This window comes from Phyllobates terribilis, unplaced genomic scaffold, assembly GCF_046119375.1.
Source record: "Phyllobates terribilis strain yellow unplaced genomic scaffold, ASM4611937v1 Scaffold_2__4_contigs__length_985480577, whole genome shotgun sequence".
In the NCBI taxonomy this organism is placed as follows: domain Eukaryota; kingdom Metazoa; phylum Chordata; class Amphibia; order Anura; family Dendrobatidae; genus Phyllobates; species Phyllobates terribilis.
The window spans coordinates 947,646,840-947,667,139 of record NW_027362762.1 but is presented as its reverse complement, the minus strand read 5'-3'; the positions used below and the strand labels follow the sequence as shown (position 1 = coordinate 947,667,139).

Here is a 20,300-nt window from a genome sequence, read left to right as displayed (position 1 = left end):
ATGGTGCCCACCTTTTATACTCCCTCTATGTGTGAGCTCAGGTGACCAGCACCCAATGAGCTCCTATCTTTACCCAGGCTGCTCCCCCTATCTGCCCCTACACTACATGGGATGTACCACCCCCCTCCCACTCCAGCCAGGAACAGACTCGGTCGTACCTGCACATTTCTAAGTGGGAGTACCGTTGGTCTGCTCCTCGGAAATGGGATGTGTGTAGTGCATGCAGCTTTCTGAGCTCAGATCCACACTCCATCCTTACCCGGGAGTGGAATATCACACCTCTGGCTGAGGTGCAATACCCCTGTAGCAGCCGAACCCTCAGGGTGCTACATATGTGTATGTGTATATATATACTGTATGTGGATATTATGCAATTCAATGTGCGGATGGTACCCAGGTCTGGAGAAGAGGAGACTCTCTTCCACACCCGGGTACAATAGTACCTGTAGTTTAAAAAAGAATTAAAATTAAAAAAAAAACATATACTTACATATACTTACCTTCTGATGGCCCCCTGTCTGCTCTCGGCGGTGCTGCTGGGTCCACGGTGGCTCGCGGTGGTGTAAAAAGACCTTCCATGACGTCATTTAGTCATATGACAGGTCACACGACCGCTGACTTCGGCCATCGCGTGACCTGTCACGTGACTAAATGACGTCATGGAAGGTCCTCTTTAGAGCACCGCGAGCCGTCGAAGACACTGGACGCACCGTCCAGGAGACCGGTGCCCATCGGAAGGTGAGTATAATGTTTTTTTTTATTTTTCTAAATTTTTATTCTTTTTTTTTACAATTTTTTTTTACTATTGATGCTGCATTTGCAGCATCGTAACTTAGTCACACAACATAAATCCATGCCGGTTGCATGGATTTATATAGTGTTACCAAGTTGTCAAGCACTTTTCCAAGTGATGCTAAAATCGCTTGGAAAAGCGCTTGACAACCCGCATGCGAAATCACATGTTCAAAACGCTTCTACCTGGCAGAAAAAAATGCATGTAATATCCGCATGCGTTTTTTCTGCCAGGAAGATGCAGAAATGCATTTCTGCATCGTGGGCACTTAGCCTTAGAGAGCAGGTACGGATGGTAGTACCCTCATTTATCAGACATTTATGGCTTATCCTGTGGCCAAGATGGGAATAACCCTTTGAAGAGGATGGCAATATTAGAAAACATTTTTGGGAATGCTAATAGTTTTTACATTTTTAAGGGTTCTAATAGAGGGGGTATTCTGTTCAGGGCATTTATTTGTGGTCAAAGTGGACAACAGTTACAAAGATCGTCTCTTTCTGGAGGACTCGCCCTGTCCTACAGACTTTACAAGAATTTGACCAGACTTTCTCGGAATTGGAGAGAAAAAAAAGGGGGGAAAGTTTCTCCACCTTCTCCACCAGGTCAATCCCTGGAATTCAGATCACATTCGGATGTCATCTGAGTGCGGTCCATTTTTTTCACTGACCCATAGACATGAATACATGAGTGCCCTCCAGTTCATGGAGGCAAATTGTGCATGATGCCAAAGTAGAAGATTTCTAGCTTCAGGACTTTTAAGTGATTTGGTTTTTCTTTTCATCTATCTCTTAGAATAATATAGGGACCCCAGTAACTGAGATAAAGAAAAGAAAAGGTTCACCTGTGAAAAAGAATAAAGAAAATGGTCCTGTTACCACTAATAAGGTATGAAAAAATGCCTCAGTGTCTGTACATTACTGTAGCCCAGAGGTAAATGACCATACAGATCTACTGTAAAGATACAAAATGTACTTAAAGAGAACCTAATGACCAATATTGAACCAGTACCAAAATATTCTTCTTTTGAATGCCTTGTAGATGGCTTCATTCCAGCAAAATCCAGCAGCGACGCAGTATAATTTACCAAATGTCTGCACTTGTTGTGACGTTTCAGTTGAGCTCCTCTTTTTCAAGCACACGTGTCTTACCATACCACACAGAAAAATCTGGGTCTGACATTCCTAGGGGGCGTGGTCTTTTTTCCCCCTGCATGACGCCTCCTGCTTATGATTGGTCAATGCCATGCAGGGGAAAAAGTACACGCCTTCAGAGAAGAATCCCTTGGTTTTAGTGGAAATGAGCGCAGAAAATTTACAAACTAATATCTTCGCAACAGAGAGGAGAAATTAAAAAAAAAAAAACTTTTTACTCAGCTCTGTATCCACTATTTCATCATGTGGCCAGAGATATGTCCTCTTTAAGCTCTGTCACTATCTTCTGGGATGTTGGCTTCCTAACTAGAGATGAGCGGTGTTCGACTCGAACTGTTCGCCAATCTCAAATTCGAGCTGTTTTGGGCGGTGTTCGAGCCGTTCGGCGAAGACGAACAATTTGAAAAAAATTCGGCTGTTCGAGGTTATGTTCGATAACTGTTCATGCACCAAAATCATAACTGGATTTTTTCTCAGTAGTGATGAAAATTAATGTTAATACGCAGTTTGAGTGTACAGTGGGGTGGGGGGAGGGACAGGGGATGGATCTCTGCAGAAATAATGAAGATCTCCATTTTTTTTTCTCTTTCCTGCATTTGCAGTGGGGAGGTGCAATCTGTCAGCCTATCAGCAGCGCACACACGGAGCGAACTGCTTTTTTTCACACAAGCAAGGGCATGTGTCATTGGCAGTGTATGTCACATGTCCTTGCCCTATAAGACCAAGCCATTTTCCCCGTCGCCACCATTTTCTCACTGCTGCAGCTGCGTGTTAGACGGCACCGCTGTTGCTGTGTGCGCTATACCTTGTTAATTTCAAGCCAATTTTCGCACAAATCTACAGATAGCTTGGGAGTAGGGAAGAGTTGTGATTGCAGTCCTTTTAAGGACTAGGTTACATCATTTCCTATGACTTTTATCAGGCAGGTCTGTGCTCTTAAATAGATAGGTTGGGAGTAAAGACTAATTGTAATTGCAGTCCTTTTCAGGACTAAGTTACATCAGTTCCTATCAGTTTTTGCCAGGCAGATCTGTGCCAGTGCTGTGCAAGTTTTTTTCACAGCATTTGGCTAAATCTAGCAAAGCTAATCCTTTTTGGCCTATTGCAGAGTGTGTCAGTCAGTGGAGTAGCCTATCTGTGTTGCAAGCTACACCACCTGTGTATAGAATACCAATTTTTTTACTGCACCTAGTGAAGTAAAACCTTTTGGGCATAGCATCATTCTATTAGTCCATCTATACTGACCTCCACCAGGTTGCAAATTCAGTATAATTTTTATCTGCATCTAACCCAGCCAATACTTTTGGGCTAATACCACAGTTTGGCCTCTCAGCTCTGCTCGGTTCCCATCCATTGTTTTTTGTGCAAACAACTCCAGAGTTGTGAATTACTTAACCACCAAAATGAGTGGAAAAAGGCCTGCTGCTGGTGGAAAGGGGAATAGGCGTGTTGGGAAGGGGAAAAAAGGTTGTGTCCGTGGGGTAGGTGTTAAAGCAACAGTAACATCTGCAGAAGAAAGACCATCTTCCAGCCAAACTAAAATGTCTACTTCTTTTAGCGGACAATGTGATAAGATCCCTTTCTTACGGCCACGCCAATCGCTACAAATTCCAGATGAGGCACAAAAAGAGCAGGTGCTTCAACGGATATCAAGTGCTCCTTTAAGTGGGCTCTCCTCCACCTCAACTTCAACATCACAAATACTCAAGTCCTCAGAGGTGTCACCCCAATCGCACTTGCTTCCTCACAGCTCCCAAGTCGCCAGCTGCCCGTCTGAGTATGGGGTAGAACAGATGGTTGAGTCTGCAGAGCTGTTTACTCATACTATAGCCTGGGAATCAGAGGTCGGCTCCAGCGCTTCTGTGAATCCAGACGAGGAAATGATCTGCACTGATGCCCAGTCGGATCCAGGACCAGACGCAGAAGGTTCTGACCATAATGTCGACCCAAGTTCCCAAACTGTAACTCCTGTTGGTGGAGACAATGAGGAAGACGATGATGAGACTCAAATACCTGATTGGAGTGACAACTTTAGTTTTTTTGTCAGGGCAGGAAGAGGTTGGCTCTGAGGACGACGGGTGTGATAACACACAGGGTGATGATGACGAGGTTGGAGATCCCACTTACTGTCAACCCACAGTCAGCCAGTCGATGAGGTCAGCAGAGGAAGTGGAGGAGGATGCTAGTGATGACGAGGTCAGGTTGCGCCTTCCTGGACAGAGACGTAGTACTGGAAGCATGTCAACAACTGCATCCTCAAACACAGCTCTGCCTCTGACCACAAGTCGTGGTGGCTCTTCAGGTCGCATGGGTGCTAAGCCTTGCATAGCCTGGGCATTTTTTCAGATCGATAAAGATGACCCAACTCGTGTTATCTGTAACATTTGTCAGCAAAAGCTAAGTAGAGGCCAAAAAATACATAGTTTGAGTACTTCATGCATGAACCGGCACATGGATATGAAGCATAAGTTGCAGTGGGAAGCTCACTGTGCTACAATGCGGCCTAGCCGGCCGGGCCAACCACCGCCTGCCACATCTTGTGCATCCGCGGCCTCTTCATCCTCTGTGACTGGGGGGACAACAGTCACACCTGTTTTGGGACGCAGACCTGCCACCTCTTTACCCGCAACAGCCAGCGTGATTGGCAGGTCATCATTTTCTTTGGAGGTGGTAACACCAGCTGGTGTTGAGCGCTGTCCGACATCGATAGCACCACCTTTGGATCAAGGCAACCTAACATGTCCGCCTGCATCTTCCTCACAGACCGGCAGTTTGCCGGGGACACCCTTCTCAACCCCGTCTAAGCACAACAGCCAGCCCTCGGTCCCTCAGATGTGGACAAGTAAAAGACCATTTCCTCCTAGCCATGAGAAAGCTAAGAGGTTGAATTTCACCATCTGCAAGCTCTTGGCTACAGAAATGCTGCCTTTCCGCCTGGTGGACACAGAGGATTTTCGAGACCTTATGTCCGTCGCAGTGCCCCAGTACCAGATGCCCAGTCGGCACTACTTCTCAAAGAAAGGTGTGCCTGCGCTCCACCAGCATGTCGCACACAACATCACCGCTTCTTTGAGAAACTCTGTCTGTGACGGGGTGCATTTCACCACAGACACTTGGACAAGTAGGCATGGACAGGGGCGTTACATGTCACTGACTGGGTACTGGGTAACTATGGTGACAGCAGGACAAGGGGCTGCTGTCCAAGTCTTGCCGTCCCCACGAGTTGTGCGTCAATCCTCTTTATCTCGAAGTTCCTCCACTGCTTCTGCCTCCTCAACCTCCTCTCAGTCCTCCACCTGCACCCAAAGCCTGTCTGGTCATGCCACAAGCTTCCTAACTGCGCAGAAGGGATCCTGCACACCTCCTTACTATGCTGGCAGCAGGGCTCAACGTCATCAGGCAGTTTTTACTTTGAAATGTCTGGGAAATGTGAGTCACACAGCTGAGGAATTGTGGTCAGCTCTGGAGAACCAGTTTCATGAATGGTTGTCTCCACTGGACCTGAAACCAGGGAAGGCCGTGTGCGACAATGCTGCAAACCTGGGTGTGGCCCTTCGCCGGGGCAATGTCACACACGTGCCTTGTATGGCTCACGTGTTGAACCTGGTTGTCCAGCAATTTTTAGCCCACTATCCCGGACTAGATGGCCTTCTGCAGAGGGCACGGTCGCTGTGTGCTCACTTCCGCCGTTCGCATCCCGCAGCTCAGTGACTTACATCTCTACAGAAGTCGTTGGGCCTGCCACTTCACCGGCTAAAATGCGATGTGCCTACCCGGTGGAATTCAACTCTGCACATGTTGCAGCGACTGTGGCAGCACCGACAAGTCCTGGTGCAATACGTTCTGACATATAGCCTGGGCCAACGAGATCCAGAGGTGGGGCAAATCACGCTGGAGGAGTGGTCTCAGATCAGGGACCTATGCACCCTTCTGCACAGTTTTGAAATGGCGACGAAGATGTTTAGTGCTGATGATGCCATTATCAGCATGACTATTCCGGTGATTTACATGCTGGAGCACATGTTAAACAGAATTCGGAGTCAGGTGGTGGCACAAGAGGAGGTGGAGGATGTAGAGGAGGAGTTGTATGCAGAAGGGCTAACATCTGCAAGGTCCAGACGGTCGGCAGCACCAAGGCGGCAGGCATGTGAGGTTGGGGGAGATGGTTTTACCAGGGCGCATGGTAGCAGCCAAACTAGTGAGGAAGGTGCAGGAGCCCAGGAAGAAGTGGAGGACGAACTGATGGAAGACTCATCAGATGAGGGAGACCTTGATCACATTTCTGTTGTGCAAGGTTGGGGGGAGAGGGCAGAGGAAGGAAGCATGATTGTTACCTCGCCACCAACACATCAGGGACTAGGTGCCCCTGGATGCGCAAGACACATGAGTGCCTTCTTGCTGCACTACCTGCAACATGACCCTCGAATTGTGAGAATTAGAAATAATCCTGACTACTGGGTTGCCACACTGTTAGATCCCCGGTACAAAAGTAAATTTGCAGAAATTATTCCTGCCATAGAAAGAGATGCACGCATGCAGGAGTATCAGCAGAGACTGTTGCAGAATCTTACATGTGCTTTTCCACAAAACACTACGCCTTGGAGATCTTGTCATGCCCCGCAGCCAGCGTTCTATCTGAACGTGTGTTCAGCGCCGCACGCAGCTCTCCACTGATAATGTAGACAGACTCACGTTCATAAAGATGAACAAATCATGGATCCGAAACGACTTTTCTACCCCTGTGTCATCCTGGGGAGAGTAAAAGCTTGATGATTTGTTAAGATCACCTCACCAACCGTTTTATGCTTTCAAATTACTAATCATGTTTATCTGTATCTTGGCTGGAAAATAATTTGGGCCTTGTAGCAGTGTGCAGTACTGATTCTATTAGGCCATCTATACTAAGCTCCACCAGCTTTCAAATTAATAATAATTTTTAGCTGCATCTAGCCCGGAAAATAATTTTGGGGCTCCTAGATGCGCAAGAAACATGAGTGCCTTCTTGCTGCACTACCTGCAACATGACCCTCAGATTGTCAGAATTCGAAATAATCCTGACTACTAGGTTGCCACACTCTTAGATCCCCCACACTCTTCGATCAACCTTTTCATTTTAATAAAGAACAAAAAAATGGTCATTTTTGAAATTCTAAGCATTAGCAGGTTATTAGAAACTGAAATCAAATAGTTTTCAACTCAATACTTTATTCTAGGTGATGTTACATTTGCACATAGGACCCCTTGTTGGAAAGGAGCTTCTGAACTCTCTCGTCCATTGAATTTGTCAGGTTTTGGATGGTTTCTGCTTCATTTGTTTTGCATGAGGACAGAATACCCTCCCAGAGCTGTTGCTTAGATGTGAACTGCCTCCTGCCATCATAGACACTCCTTTTGATGATGCTCCAGAGGTTCTCAATGGGGTTGAGGTCAGGGGAGCATGGGGGTCACACCATAAGTTTGTCCCCTTTTATGCCCATATCAGCCAGAGATGCAGATGTGTTATGTGCAGCATGAGACGGTGCATTATCATGCAGAAAAATGATCTTGCTGCGGAATACACAGTTCTTCTTCTTGAACCATGGCAGGAAGTGCTGTTTGAGAAACTCCACATACCTTATTGAGTTCATCTTTACCCCTTTAGGGATCCTAAAGGGGCCGACAATCTCTCTCCCCATGATTCCAGCCCAAAACATTACTCCACCTCCTCCTTGTTGGCGTCGTAGCCGTGTTTGCATGGGGTGTCCATCAACCAGCCATCCTCCACTCCATCCATCTGGACCATCGAGCATTGCATGGCACTCATCGGTGAACAAAACAGTTTTGAAGTCAGTATTCATGTATTGTTTGGCCCACTGGAGCCATTTCTGCTTGTGTACAGTGGATAGAGGAGGTCGACAGGATGGCTTTTCATTTTTTATTTTTTTTAGAAGTTTAAAATATCCAATAAATTTCGTTCCACTTCACGATTGTGTCCCACTTGTTGTTGATTCTTCCCCAAAAAATTAGAATTTTATATATTTATGTTTGAAGCGAGAAATGTGGCAAAAGGTAGAAAAGTTCAAGGGGGCCAAATACTTTCACAATGCACTGTAGTATTATTATTATTATTATTATTATTATTAGTGATGAGCGAGCACTAAAATGCTCGGGTACTTGTTGCTCGGGTCGAGCACATTGGAATACTCAGGTGCTCGACCCGAGCAACAAGTCCAATGTAAGTCTATGGAAAACTCGAGCATTTTTCAGGGGGCTCCCCCGAGCGGTCTTCAGAGGGTCTAAAAATTGCCCAAATCGATGGGAACAGTGCTCAAATGACATGGGAACAGCATGGGGAAGACTCCTGGAACCATCTCTGACCCCCAGGTCACTGCTGTCAACAACGTTGTCAGAGTATTACGCCACTTTTACGGACTCACAATAAAACCTACAAAAACTAAACCAAAATGGATTTTCCTGGGAAATATGTTAAGGAACATGCTTTCCAGGATAATGACTTGTATATAAGGCAAAATAAGTATATAAAAAGAAAAATACTCCTCCACACCTTGGGCTATGTTCACAAGTAGCGTTTTTGATGTGTTTTTGCACTTTTACATTGCTTTCAGCCAAGACAAATGCATTCACCAGTAAATGTCATTTTAACATTTTACAACCTTTTCTGGCCATGTGGTGTGTGACACATCATCAGACACATGCATACAGTGCTGAAAAGACATGGGAACAGCATGGGAAAGACCCCTGGAAGCATCTCTGACTCTCAGGTCACTGCCTAAAAGTGTGCCCATCATAAGTGATCCTTGTCGCATGCACCTGTCATTGCAGACTTGCAACAATCACCTTCCACGTCCTTGTCCCAGTGCATCGTTCATTTGTTCCTACGCCGTTCCTTGGAATGCAAGCGCAAGTATGCAGCCAGCCACCCACCCACCCACAGGCTGCTATTATACTGCCAAATTTTTGACAGCTTCTTGCACTTGAAATGTGGCCTTTTAGGCTCATGGAGGCGGAAGCTGTCCACAACCTTATGGCGGCGCGACCGGGTATCCATACTCGGTCCCCAGCCGCCACTATTTGTCCCGGTGTCGTCTCCGCCTTCCACAAGCATGGGTCCTACAACATTACCCGTGCTCTCCCCAGTTTACTTACTTGGAAGGACCGCCTAACCAGGACTGACTTTTGCGAAACCTTATCTACTCAAGCTGTCATTTCTCCCAGGAAGTCCTCTAAAGCTGCTTGCACTTGAAATGTGGCCTTTTTGTACTTACTTGGAAGGACCGCCTAACCACAAGCACGTGGTCAAGTGAATGTGGCCAGGGACGGTCCGGAGCCAGTCCACAGCTTGTCGGTGAGTTGTATTTCACCACAGCCAAATTCTTTAGCTTGGTGAAAGGACTTGGGAAACCATATCTACTCCACTGTCATTTCTCCCTGGAAGTCCTCTAAAGCTGCTTGCACTTGAAATGTGACCTTTTAGGCTCGTGGAGGCGGAAGCTTTTCACAACCTCATGCCGGCAGCGGCCGGGTGTCCATGCTCCCAGCCGCCACTATTTCTCCAGGTGTTGTCTCCGCCTTCCACAAGCACGGGTCCCACAACATTCCCCATGCCCTCCCCAGTGCACTTACTGAGAAGGACCCCCTAACCACAAACATGTGGACAGGTGAATGTTGCCAGGGATGGTACAGAGCCAGTCCACATTAAAAATGCAGCCATAGAGTGTCCGGGAACCTTCCCACACACTTTTCTTAGACAGGGCTGCTTCTCAGCAGGATTGTACGGACCCACCAGAGAATTCTCGGGTGGGCCCTGGCTTCTCCATCAGGAGAGTTCATGATAGGCAGAAACTTTGCAGCTGCTATGGGGCTCTTGAGCGGGGAAGAAAGGTGGGCCCTCAGAATCAAATCCTCTGGTGGGCCCAATGTTTTTCAGTCTGACACTTCTTCTCAGTGAGAGTTGTATTTCACCACAGCCATATTCTTTAGCTCGGTGAAAGGACTGGCATAGAGGGAAACCGTATCTACTCTGGGTGTCATTTCTCCCAGAAAGTCCTCTAATGCAGCTTGCTGCAGAAGCAATGGCAGCCCGGCCAACATCAGCTCGCACTTGTCGGTGGTGCTTCGACACACAAACATCTTTCTTTGCGCCTTTAATTTCATGACTACAGAGTTGGGCAATGGCCTGATCTGCAATGTGGTTTGAGAAATAACATCCATAGAGTCCTGGAACCTTCCCACACACTTTTCTTAGTCAGGGCTGCTTCTCGGCAGGGTTGGACGAGCCCACCAAAGAACCGGAGACTCCTTCGGTGGGCCCTGGCTTCTCCTTCAGGAGAGTTCATAGTGCCGAGGTGAGGCCATGATGATGATAGAGGCCACCATCTGCTTAGCTTTCTGCTACTTGGAATGCAAGCACAAGTATTCTGCCAGCCACCCACCCACCCACTGGCCGCAATACTAAACTGCCAGATTTCTGGACAGCTGCTTGCACTTGAAATGTGGCCTTTTAGGCTCATGGAGGTGGAAGCTGTCAACAACCTCAAGGCGGCGGCCAGGTGTCCATACTCGGTCCCCAGCCGCCACTATTTCTCCCAGTGTTGTCTCCACCTTCTACAAGCACGGGTCCTACAACATTACTGTTGGTACTTTTCTGTGGGAATCTGCTTGCCTCCTACCAGCCTGGAATATTTCCAGTGAACTATGGTGCGACGCCATGGTATTAGCACTGCCCCCAGTACCAGCAGCGAAGCCATCCCCAATTTCCTTCTCAGGAATTTTATTTGGTAGACTGAGTGGCTGCCCAAATACATTAGTTTCTCACAACGGAGCTGAAGATAGAGTGGCAGTAGGTGCAAGTTTCTCCAGCCTGTTAGATATTAGAGGGTGAACGGCAGCACATTGGATCAGTGGTTAGCACTGAAGCCTTGTAGCACTGGGATCCTGGGTTCAAATTCCAGCAATGACCACATCTGTAAGGATTTTGTATGTTCTCCCCATGTTTGCGCGTGTTTCCACCTCAGTAAAAAAGCAGCCATACAGTGTTCGGGAACCTTCCCACACACTTTTCTTAGCCAGGACTGCTTCTCAGCAGAGTTGGACGGTCCCACCAGAGAATCCTCTCGTGTGCCCTGGTTTCTACATCAGGAGAGTTCATGATAGCGCAAACTTTGCAGCTGCTATGTGGCTTTTGAGGGGGGGTAGAAAGGTGAGCCCTCAAAATCAAATCCTCTGGTGGGCCCAATGTTTTTCAATCTGAAACAGCTTCTCAGTGGGAGTTGTATTTCACCACAGCCATATTTTTTAGCTCAGTGAAAGGACTTGCATAGAGGGAAACCGTATCTACTCCGGCTGTCATTTCTCCGTCACCAGGTTCCGCCCATTGTCACACACGACCATACCTGGCTGTATGTTCAGCGGTGAGAGCCACAGATCAGGCTGCTGTGTTACAGCTTTCAACAACTCTGCAGCGCTGGGCGGTTTGTCACCTAAGCATTAAGCATGTTATCTTCAGCACAGCCTGTTGCCGCTTGGTCAAGGCAGTGCTGCAGTGCTTTCAGCTTGTGACTGATGTGATCATTTCGGAGTTGGAGACTGAAGAGGAGGAGGAGGCTGAGGAGGATGAGGTGCAGGATCTGTAGACTGTGGGGGCCACCCTGATTGACCTAGGGCCCGCAATCCTTGGCATCGGGAGGACATGTTCCGTCCCAAGGTCCAACTGGGTCCCGGCTTCTACTATGTTAACCCAGTGTGCCGTCGGCGAGATGTACCATCCCTGTCCACAAGCACTTTTCCACGTGTCCGTGGTTAGGTGGACTTTCCCGGTAACTGCGTTGGTGAGGGTATAGCTAATGTTTTGGGACACGTGCTTGTGTATTGCGGGGACGGCACACTGGGAGAAATAGTGGTGGCTGGGGACCGAGTACCGAGGGATGACCGCCATCAGGTTGCGGAATGCTTCTGTCTCCACGAGCCTAAAAGGCAATATTTCTAGCACAAGCAGTCATGAAATGTGGGAATTTAGTAGTGTGGCCTGTGGGGCTTTGGCTGTGTATATGCTCTTGCTTTCTAAGGACTGGGGTATGGACAACTGAACGCTGTTCTGGGACAAGGACGTGGACGTGCTTCCTGATGCTGCTAGTTGAGAGTGTGCAACGACAGGTGCAGGGCAGGAGGCATCTTTGCATGCACCATGGATAGGGGATTGTCTTGCATGCACAACAGCGAAAGAAGCAGTGGTGCCACCCGCAGACACTGTTCCTGGACCCTGGGGTTCGGCCCACAAAGTCAGGTGCTTTGCTGCCATGTGCCTGATCATGCTGGTGGTGGTCAGGCTGCTAGTTTTTCCACCCCTGCTGATGCTGGCCTGGCAGGTGGTGCAAATGGCCTTTTTGGGGTTATTGGCAGAATCTTTAAAAAAACAACCAGACTCGGGAAGACCTAACAGTTGTACTGGTAACTTCCTTCGTGTTGGTGTAACGGGGAACTGTTGCCTGCCTTCTGTCTGCAGCCACCACACTGCTTCTTCCTGCCTGTTGGGGTGCTCTGCCTCCCCTCCCCTGTGTGCTGCTGACCTCGCTCTGCATGTCCTCCTGCCAGGTTGGGTCAGTTACTATATCATCCACCACCTCGTCTTCCACTTCTGCACCCTGGTCCTCCTCCTGACTTTCTGGCAATTGTGTCTCATCATCGTCCACCTCTTGTGACACTTTCCCACCGTCACCTTCGTGTGACCCTGGCTGCTCAAATATTTGGGCATCGCTACATGCGATCTGCTCTTACCCCGCTTCAAGTAGACCGGGCGAGAGGCCCGAATCTATAAATGGAAAAATGAACAGCTCTTCGGAGTGTCAAAGTGTGGGATCAGTTTGTGACGCCCTGCGGCTGCAGGCTGCCACAGAACTCCTGGGTGTTGCACAGATGGATTCTCCCCAGTGGCCTCAATACATGCAGACACCTCCACCCAAGTCCACTAGATGGAGCCCTGTCAGGTATATATATACTGGGGGGTGGAGTTCAGGAAGTCAGTCAGTGGGAAGCAGTGAGTGTGACACGATGCTGCAGCACCAGACAAGCTGAAGTCTGTGTGGCTGAAAGCCAGGATAAGCCCAAGCTGCGGGCTAGTCTGGCTAGTGAGAGCCTAGAGTGGGCTAGAAGGCAAGGAGAAGAGAAGAGCCATGAGGGACAGAGGAACCACAGAGGGTTCGTCCCCTGATGCAAGCCGGGCACCGGGATCTCTATGCCCAGTAGGGAATCCGGCATACTGAGGAGGATTTCATATCCCTCAGTCCACCCGTGAATACCGCACATTCAGAGGACTAGGTACCACGAAGGCCCCAGCGTCCAGGGATCGTGGTAACCAGTGGGAAAGCCCTCGCCGCCAAGCAAGACGGGTGAGAGAAACATCAAGGGAGCTAGACCCTGTTCCAGGCAGGTCAGAAGCTCCAGGGAGAGAGACAGGAAGATACAGAAAGGAGGCCTTACACCCGCTCACTGGGGAGCAAGTCCAGAAATGCACACCACCTACAAGTACCCCGGACCGTACCTGACTACCATCATCAGTAAAGGTACTGAAGCGAACCCCTGTCCCCTCTCTCCTGCATCCCTTCACACCATCCCTGCCCTGGGGGCCCGCTCCACCTGTGGGGAGCAGAAACACCTCAGCTGCCATCCCAACACCCCAGAAGTCTGAAGCAGCGCTGGTAATCATTACCCGGTACCACGGGTGGCGTCACAAACTGTTTATTTATTTTATCCAAGTTCCAATCCCCTTTTTTAAGAGTGACCCCAGGGTACGGGCCCGGGAGAAAACCACCGCGACATCCCCAAACCAGGTTAAAGGCCCGGGTACCGAGTCGTCCCCATCCCCTGGGCGCGTCATACTCTTTGTGGCATCACGAACAGGATTGCGTGCCCATTGCCACCGGGTACTGTGCGCCTTAAAGAACTGTGTCGCATACCGTGGTGAAGTTTTCCCGCCAATTGCCGCTGTTTCCCGCCATTGTCCACCATTTTCCAGTCGCCGCGCGGGAAGAAGAGGGGCGTAACCGCGGGAATCGGAGAGGCGTGACTGCTAGCAGTGCGCGAAGCTCATACCCGCCTCGCGCTCTGACGCAGCATCAGGTCCTGGAAGGAGACCGTCGTGCCAGGAAGCACACTCCCTGATGTCAGGCGCAAGGGGACGCCAGGTCCTGCACCGGGAACTGCTAGTCGAGCAGTTCTCTTCTTCCCATCCGGGGGACCACAGCCGGCTCTGCAAGCAGGAAGGTAGGCCGCAGTTAACTAGGGGGGTGCAGCGATGGCGGATGATCAGCAGAACGCCGCGGCCCTTGACAACGCCCCCGCAGGAGTATCTTTGTCCGCTGCTGCTCGGGCAGGAGCAGTCACCGCACCAGCAGGAGCTGTGGCACGGATCATGCCCATGGCTCTACAGCATGCCCTAAATGTTCAGAGGGTGAGGGAACTGTCGGAACAGGACACCCTGACTGAACGGGAGGTTGACCAGGATGGGTCACCCACCTCCCATAACCAGGCGCAGCCCAGGCGGCGGCGCCCTTGAGCTACAAGTTCTCAGGTAGCTCTGATGTTAAGTATAAGTTAACCTGAACTTGGAGTCCGTGAACTATGAGCGGTCCCACCATTGTACATAGTTTGCACCTCCTGAGGTGCCCCATGGTGGTTTTCACAAGACCACCACCACTAAAACCTGCTTGGCGTGGCCAAACCAGTAGTCCTACACCAGTCCTGCAGCCCGCCCAGGACCTTCGTTATGGGTTTGGAGCAGGTCCCCCACAAGCCAGCTTACCCGGATGAGAGGAACACACCCGAGGAGGGATCTCATCAAAACTGGTCGTTGCAGAAAGTAAAGTTGTGTTGCTGCTAATGTGCGTGTGCTTAATTGTTCTAAAAGTATTTTATATATATTAAAAAGAAAGAAAATATTTTTTTTGCTACAAGTAAAGTATAATGTTTATTAAACCTGTTATTGCAATGTTCAAGCTACGTGCCTCCCATAAAGGGAAGAAAAGTTGTTGTAATGTTTAAAAATGTTATCCTTGTGTTACCTGTTATACAAAAAAAAATTTCAGTCCGGGAGTACTGACTTTTACAAGGATGGGAATGTGACGCCCTGCAGCTGCAGGCTGCCACAGAACTCCTGGGTGTTGCACAGATGGATTCTCCCCAGTGGCCTCAATACATGCAGACACCTCCACCCAAGTCCACTAGATGGAGCCCTGTCAGGTATATATATACTGGGGGGTGGAGTTCAGGAAGTCAGTCAATGGGAAGCAGTGAGTGTGACACAATGCTGCAGCACCAGACAAGCTGAAGTCTGTGTGGCTGAAAGCCAGGCTAGGCCCAAGCTGCGGGCTAGTCTGGCCAGTGAGAGCCTAGAGTGGGCTAGAAGGCAAGGAGAAGAGAAGAGCCATGAGGGACAGAGGAACCACAGAGGGTTCGTCCCCTGATGCAAGCCAGGCACCGGGCCCGAGCCTATTGGGATCTCTATGCCCAGTAGGGAATCCGGCATACTGAGTAGGATTTCATACCCCTCAGTCCACCCGTGAATACCGCACATTCAGAGGACTAGGTACCATGAAGGCCCCAGCGTCCAGGGATCATGGTAACCAGTAGGAAAGCCCTCGCCGCCAAGCAAGATGGGTGAGAGAAACATCAAGGGAGCTAGACCCTGTTCCAGGCAGGTCAGAAGCTCCATGAAGAGAGACAGGAAGATACAGAAAGGAGGCCTTACACCCGCACACTGGGGAGCAAGTCCAGAAGTGCACACCACCTACAAGTACCCCGGACCGTACCTGACTACCATCATCAGTAAAGGTACTTAAGCGAACCCCTGTGTGCATGTCTGTTCTTCCTCTGACCCGGCTGGGTCCCCTCTCTCCTGCATCCCTTCACACCATCCCTGCCCCAGGGGCCCGCTCCACCTGTGGTGAGCAGAAACACCTCAGCTGCCATCCCAACAGCCCCGGAGGTCTGAAGCAGCGCTGGGTTTCATTACCAGGTACCACGGGTGGTGTTGCGAACTGTTTATTTATTTTATCCAAGTTCCAATCCCCTTTTTTAAGAGTGACCCCAGGGTAACGCCCGGGAGCCGACCACCGCGACATCTCCAAACCAGGTTAAAGCCCCGGGTACCGAGTCGTCCCCATCCCCTGGGCGCGTCAAGTTGTCTCTGGGCACTCGGCATGGTGGGAGGAAGGAGGTTCAGGGTGAGGAATGTGCGTTCCAGATTCACGGCTACTGACACTTGACCGTGTGGAAGACAGGGTGGGGGTGGCTAAGTGACTGGAAGCATTATCCGCTATCCAACCAATAACCTTTTCACACTGCTCTGTGTTCACTAGTGGTGTTCTGCGGTCTCCTATTAATTTGGACAGGGAGATCGAGCGAGAAGATGTGGGTGTTTGTTGTGGCACAATTTCGGCTTGCCAACGGCCTTGTCCTCGGCCTCTGCATGCACCATCACGTCCAGTTCCCCATCCCTTGCCACGTGCCTTGCCCATTTTAAATGGAGGACAGTATCTTCCACGCTCACTACAAATGACTGAATTTGGAGCGAATTTATATGTGATCAGTGTGACGGACAAACCACAGTTTTAAATACCTGGCTTGTAGGTAACTATTTTGAACAGCAAACTGGTGTCAATTGCTTCACTGACACACTGAAACTAATTTTTAATGGAGGTCAGAAATGGCAGTATTTTCATCACAATTAAACAGTGGTGGCCAAAAGTATTGGCACCCCTGCAATTCTGACAGATAATATACTCAGTTTCTTCCTGAAAATGATTGCAATCACAAATTCTTTGGTATTATTATCTTCATTTAATTTGCTTGCAAGGAAAAAACACAAAAGAGAATGAAGCAAAAATCAATTCATTGATCATTTCACACAAAACTCCAAAAATGGGCCAGACAAAAGTATTGGCACCCTCAGCCTAATACTTGGTTGCACAACCTTTAGCCAAAATAACTGCGAACAACCGCTTCCGGTAACCATCAATGAGTTTCTTACAGTGCTCTGCTGGAATTGTAGACCATTCTTCTTTGGCGAACTGCTCCAGGTCCCTGATATTTGAAGGGTGCCTTCTCCAAACTGCCATTTTGAGATCTCTCCACAGGTGTTCTATGTGATTCAGGTCTGGGCTCATTGCTGGCCACCTTAGAAGTCACCAGTGCTTTCTCTCAAACCATTTTATAGTGCTTTTGGAAGTGTGTTTTGGGTCATTGTCCTGCTGGGAGACCCATGACCTCTGAGGGAGACCCAGCTTTCTTACACTGGGCCCTACATTATGCTGCAAAATTTGTTGGTAGTCTTCAGACTTCATAATGCCATGCACACGATCAAGCAGTCCAGTGCCAGAGGCAGCAAAGCAACCCCAAAACATCAGGGAACCTCCGCCATGTTTGCCTGTAGGGACCGTGTTCTTTTCTTTGAATGCCTCTTTTTTTTTCCTGTACACTCTATGTTGATGCTTTTTTCCCAAAAAGCTCTACTTTTGTCTCATCTGACCAGAGAACATTCTTCCAAAACGTTTTAGGCTTTCTCAGGTAAGTTTTGGCAAACTCCAGCCTGGCTTTTTTATTTCTCGGGGTAAGAAGTGGGGTCTTCCTGGGTATCCTACCATACAGTCCCTTTTCATTCAGACGCCGACGGATAGTACGGGTTGACACTGTTGTACCCTCGGACTGCAGGGCAGCTTGAACTTGTTTGGATGTTAGCCGAGGTTCTTTATCCGCCATCCGCACAATCTTGCGTTGAAATCTCTCGTCAATTTTTCTTTTCCGTCCACATCTAGGGAGGTTAGCCACAGTGCCATGGGCTTGAAACTTCTTGATGACACTGTGCACGGAAGACACAGGAACATTCAGGTCTTTGGAGATGGACTTGTAGCCTTGAGATTGCTCATGCTTCCTCACAATTTGGTTTCTCAAGTCCTCAGACAGTTCTTTGGTCTTCTTTCTTTTCTCCATGCTCAATGTGGTACACACAAGGACACAGGACCGAGGTTGAGTCAACTTTAATCCATGTTAACTGGCTGCAAGTGTGTTTAGTTATTGCCAACACCTGTTAGGTGCCACAGGTAAGTTACAGGTGCTGTTAATTACACGAATTAGAGAAGCATCACATGATTTTTCAAACAGTGCCAATACTTTTGTCCATCCCCTTTTTTAGGTTTGGTGTGGAATTATATCCAATTTGGCTGTAGGACAATTCTTTTTGTGTTTTTTCATTGAAGACAAATTAGATGAAGATAATAATACCAAAGAATTTGTGACTGCAATCATTTTCCGACATAATTGAGTATTATCCGACAGAATTGCAGGGGTGCCAATACTTTTGGCCACCACTGTATGTGATCCGTGTGACGGAGAAAACACAGTTTTAAATAGCTGGATTTTTAGCGCTGTAATATGGAAAGGACCTGGCTGTATTCTGCAGTGCCAACAAGCAAATGGCGCAGAAAAACGGTGTTCTCTGGATTGCTTTGTAAGCAAATAATGAGGATTAAGATCCAAATAAAAATTATTCCTGGCCCCTGAGACCTGGGCCTTTCTATAGAAATATCTAACAACAGTAGCAGCAGACAAAACTGGAATGGAGCCTCTTGTGCTATATGCACTGCAGTCTGCTATATACCCTGCCTGTCTATATACACTGCCTGCCTGATATCTCTGCAGATGGATTAGTCCTCTGCAGTCCCAATCACTGTAATGCCCACAAGCAACATGGCTACGGCATTACAGTGACTGGCTGGCAATCCCTGCATGTTCATTGGTTCTGTAAAGAGCGCCAAACATGCAGGGAGGAGACCTGAGCTCCCGCTGAGCAACACTGGAAATACTCGGCAAGCGCCGAGCATCTCTAATTATTATTATTGTTATTATTATTAATATTATACAGATAAAATTTACAACTGATCCTGTCTAACAACTGTTATTTGTATGGGAAACAGTTACAGTAATTAAATCCCTTCTCTTTATATGGCCTTACTATTAGATTGTTTAGACGTTTTTTTTCTATATTGTTTAGTTTTCTTTTATTTTGTTTATATCATTTTTCTATTATTTACATGTTTTTTTTCTATTATAGTGTTTAGTTTTCTGTTACATTGTTTATATGTTTTTTCTCTTATATTGTTTATACACTTTTTTTTCTACTATATTGTTTGGTTTTCTTTTATATTGTTTTATATCATTTTTCTTACATTTTTTTTCTATTACGGTGTTTAGTTTTCTATTACACTGGTATATGGTTTTCCAATTGCATTTCAAGTAGAGATTCTCATTGTATTCTTGTCCTTTATATTAAGGTCACTGGAAAAACTCCCAGATCTGAGAAGAAACAAGAAAATAGCTCCCAGCCAGAGGCAAAAAAGAAGAGTGTGAAAAAAATATTGTTTCAATAATTAAGGACTAGGAAGCAGAGCAGGCTCACACATTTTTTGAAAAAATGCACTACAGGGGTTTACTAAGAAATCATACCAGGATATATTCATGCCATTATCGGGAACCCCAAGTCCAGCTCAGACCTTCCTCCTGCTCGTTAGTGACCGATTTTATTTAATGTGGATGCGGGGGAGACATCAGCGGGAGTCTCTTGGTCACCAATCGCCACTAGACAATGTCATTCCTTTTTGATTGATGTATACGTCTTATTCATATATGTTTTATAATTACTTACTTTCATTGAATACATCATCTTTTTACTACACGACACATTTTATGGAGATATATTGTTATGTACAAATTATATCCATCAATTTCTGTCCAATTATCTGTGTGGTTTTATAGTGTCCAAAACTTGTATTGTTTTACTGCCCATGTCTCTCCACCCCCGGAAGAAGCTGGAGCGAAACGCGCGTCGGGGTGAAGGAACATGGTGATGGTAGTCTCTTTTTGGCTTCAGCTAAACATATTTTAATAGGTAATACCTAAATTACTAGTGCAGAGCGATTCTGACTTTGCAACCTATGGATCACTACGGAGCCTTGGTAGTGTATCTATGGATAGGTCTACATTAACACACCGTTGTAATATATTTCCTTCTGTATTCCATGCCTGTATATTCTTTAACTTACGACCTTCATCCATCTTCCCTCTGTTGAGGCACCATTTTATTAATCCAATGCATGAAAAAGAGATAGATATGCTGCCACTGCTACCTCACCTATACAGGGTTGAATCAGGAAGCACCATAGGGCAGAAAAGTAAAGCAGGCGACAGGATCAGCCCAAAAAGTGATAACGTATTAAATTGCAAAGAGATAGAAGCGTCGAAAAAAGGAGCAGAGCTCACCACTGGTATGTTAATTGTCAGCCATTTATTTGGTCGATACATGAGGAGCA

At 47.7% G+C, this 20,300-nt stretch overlaps 1 protein-coding gene across 5 annotated transcripts in view; it reads left to right on the top strand.

The window, feature by feature from the left end:
• LOC141239282 (OX-2 membrane glycoprotein-like) overlaps positions 1–19,726 on the top strand; it is an 82,977-nt gene extending 63,251 nt beyond the window's left edge. For 4 of the 5 annotated variants that reach the window (XM_073668529.1, XM_073668528.1, XM_073668527.1 and 1 more), the window contains 2 exons: positions 1,586–1,678; positions 19,266–19,726. In XM_073668529.1, the coding sequence (XP_073524630.1) occupies positions 1,586–1,678; positions 19,266–19,361 (189 nt within the window). In that variant the 3' untranslated portion in view covers positions 19,362–19,726. The remainder of the gene's footprint in view (positions 1–1,585; positions 1,679–19,265) is intronic. The other variant, XM_073668531.1, reaches the window with a different exon arrangement.
• Positions 19,727–20,300: the final 574 nt, after the last annotated feature.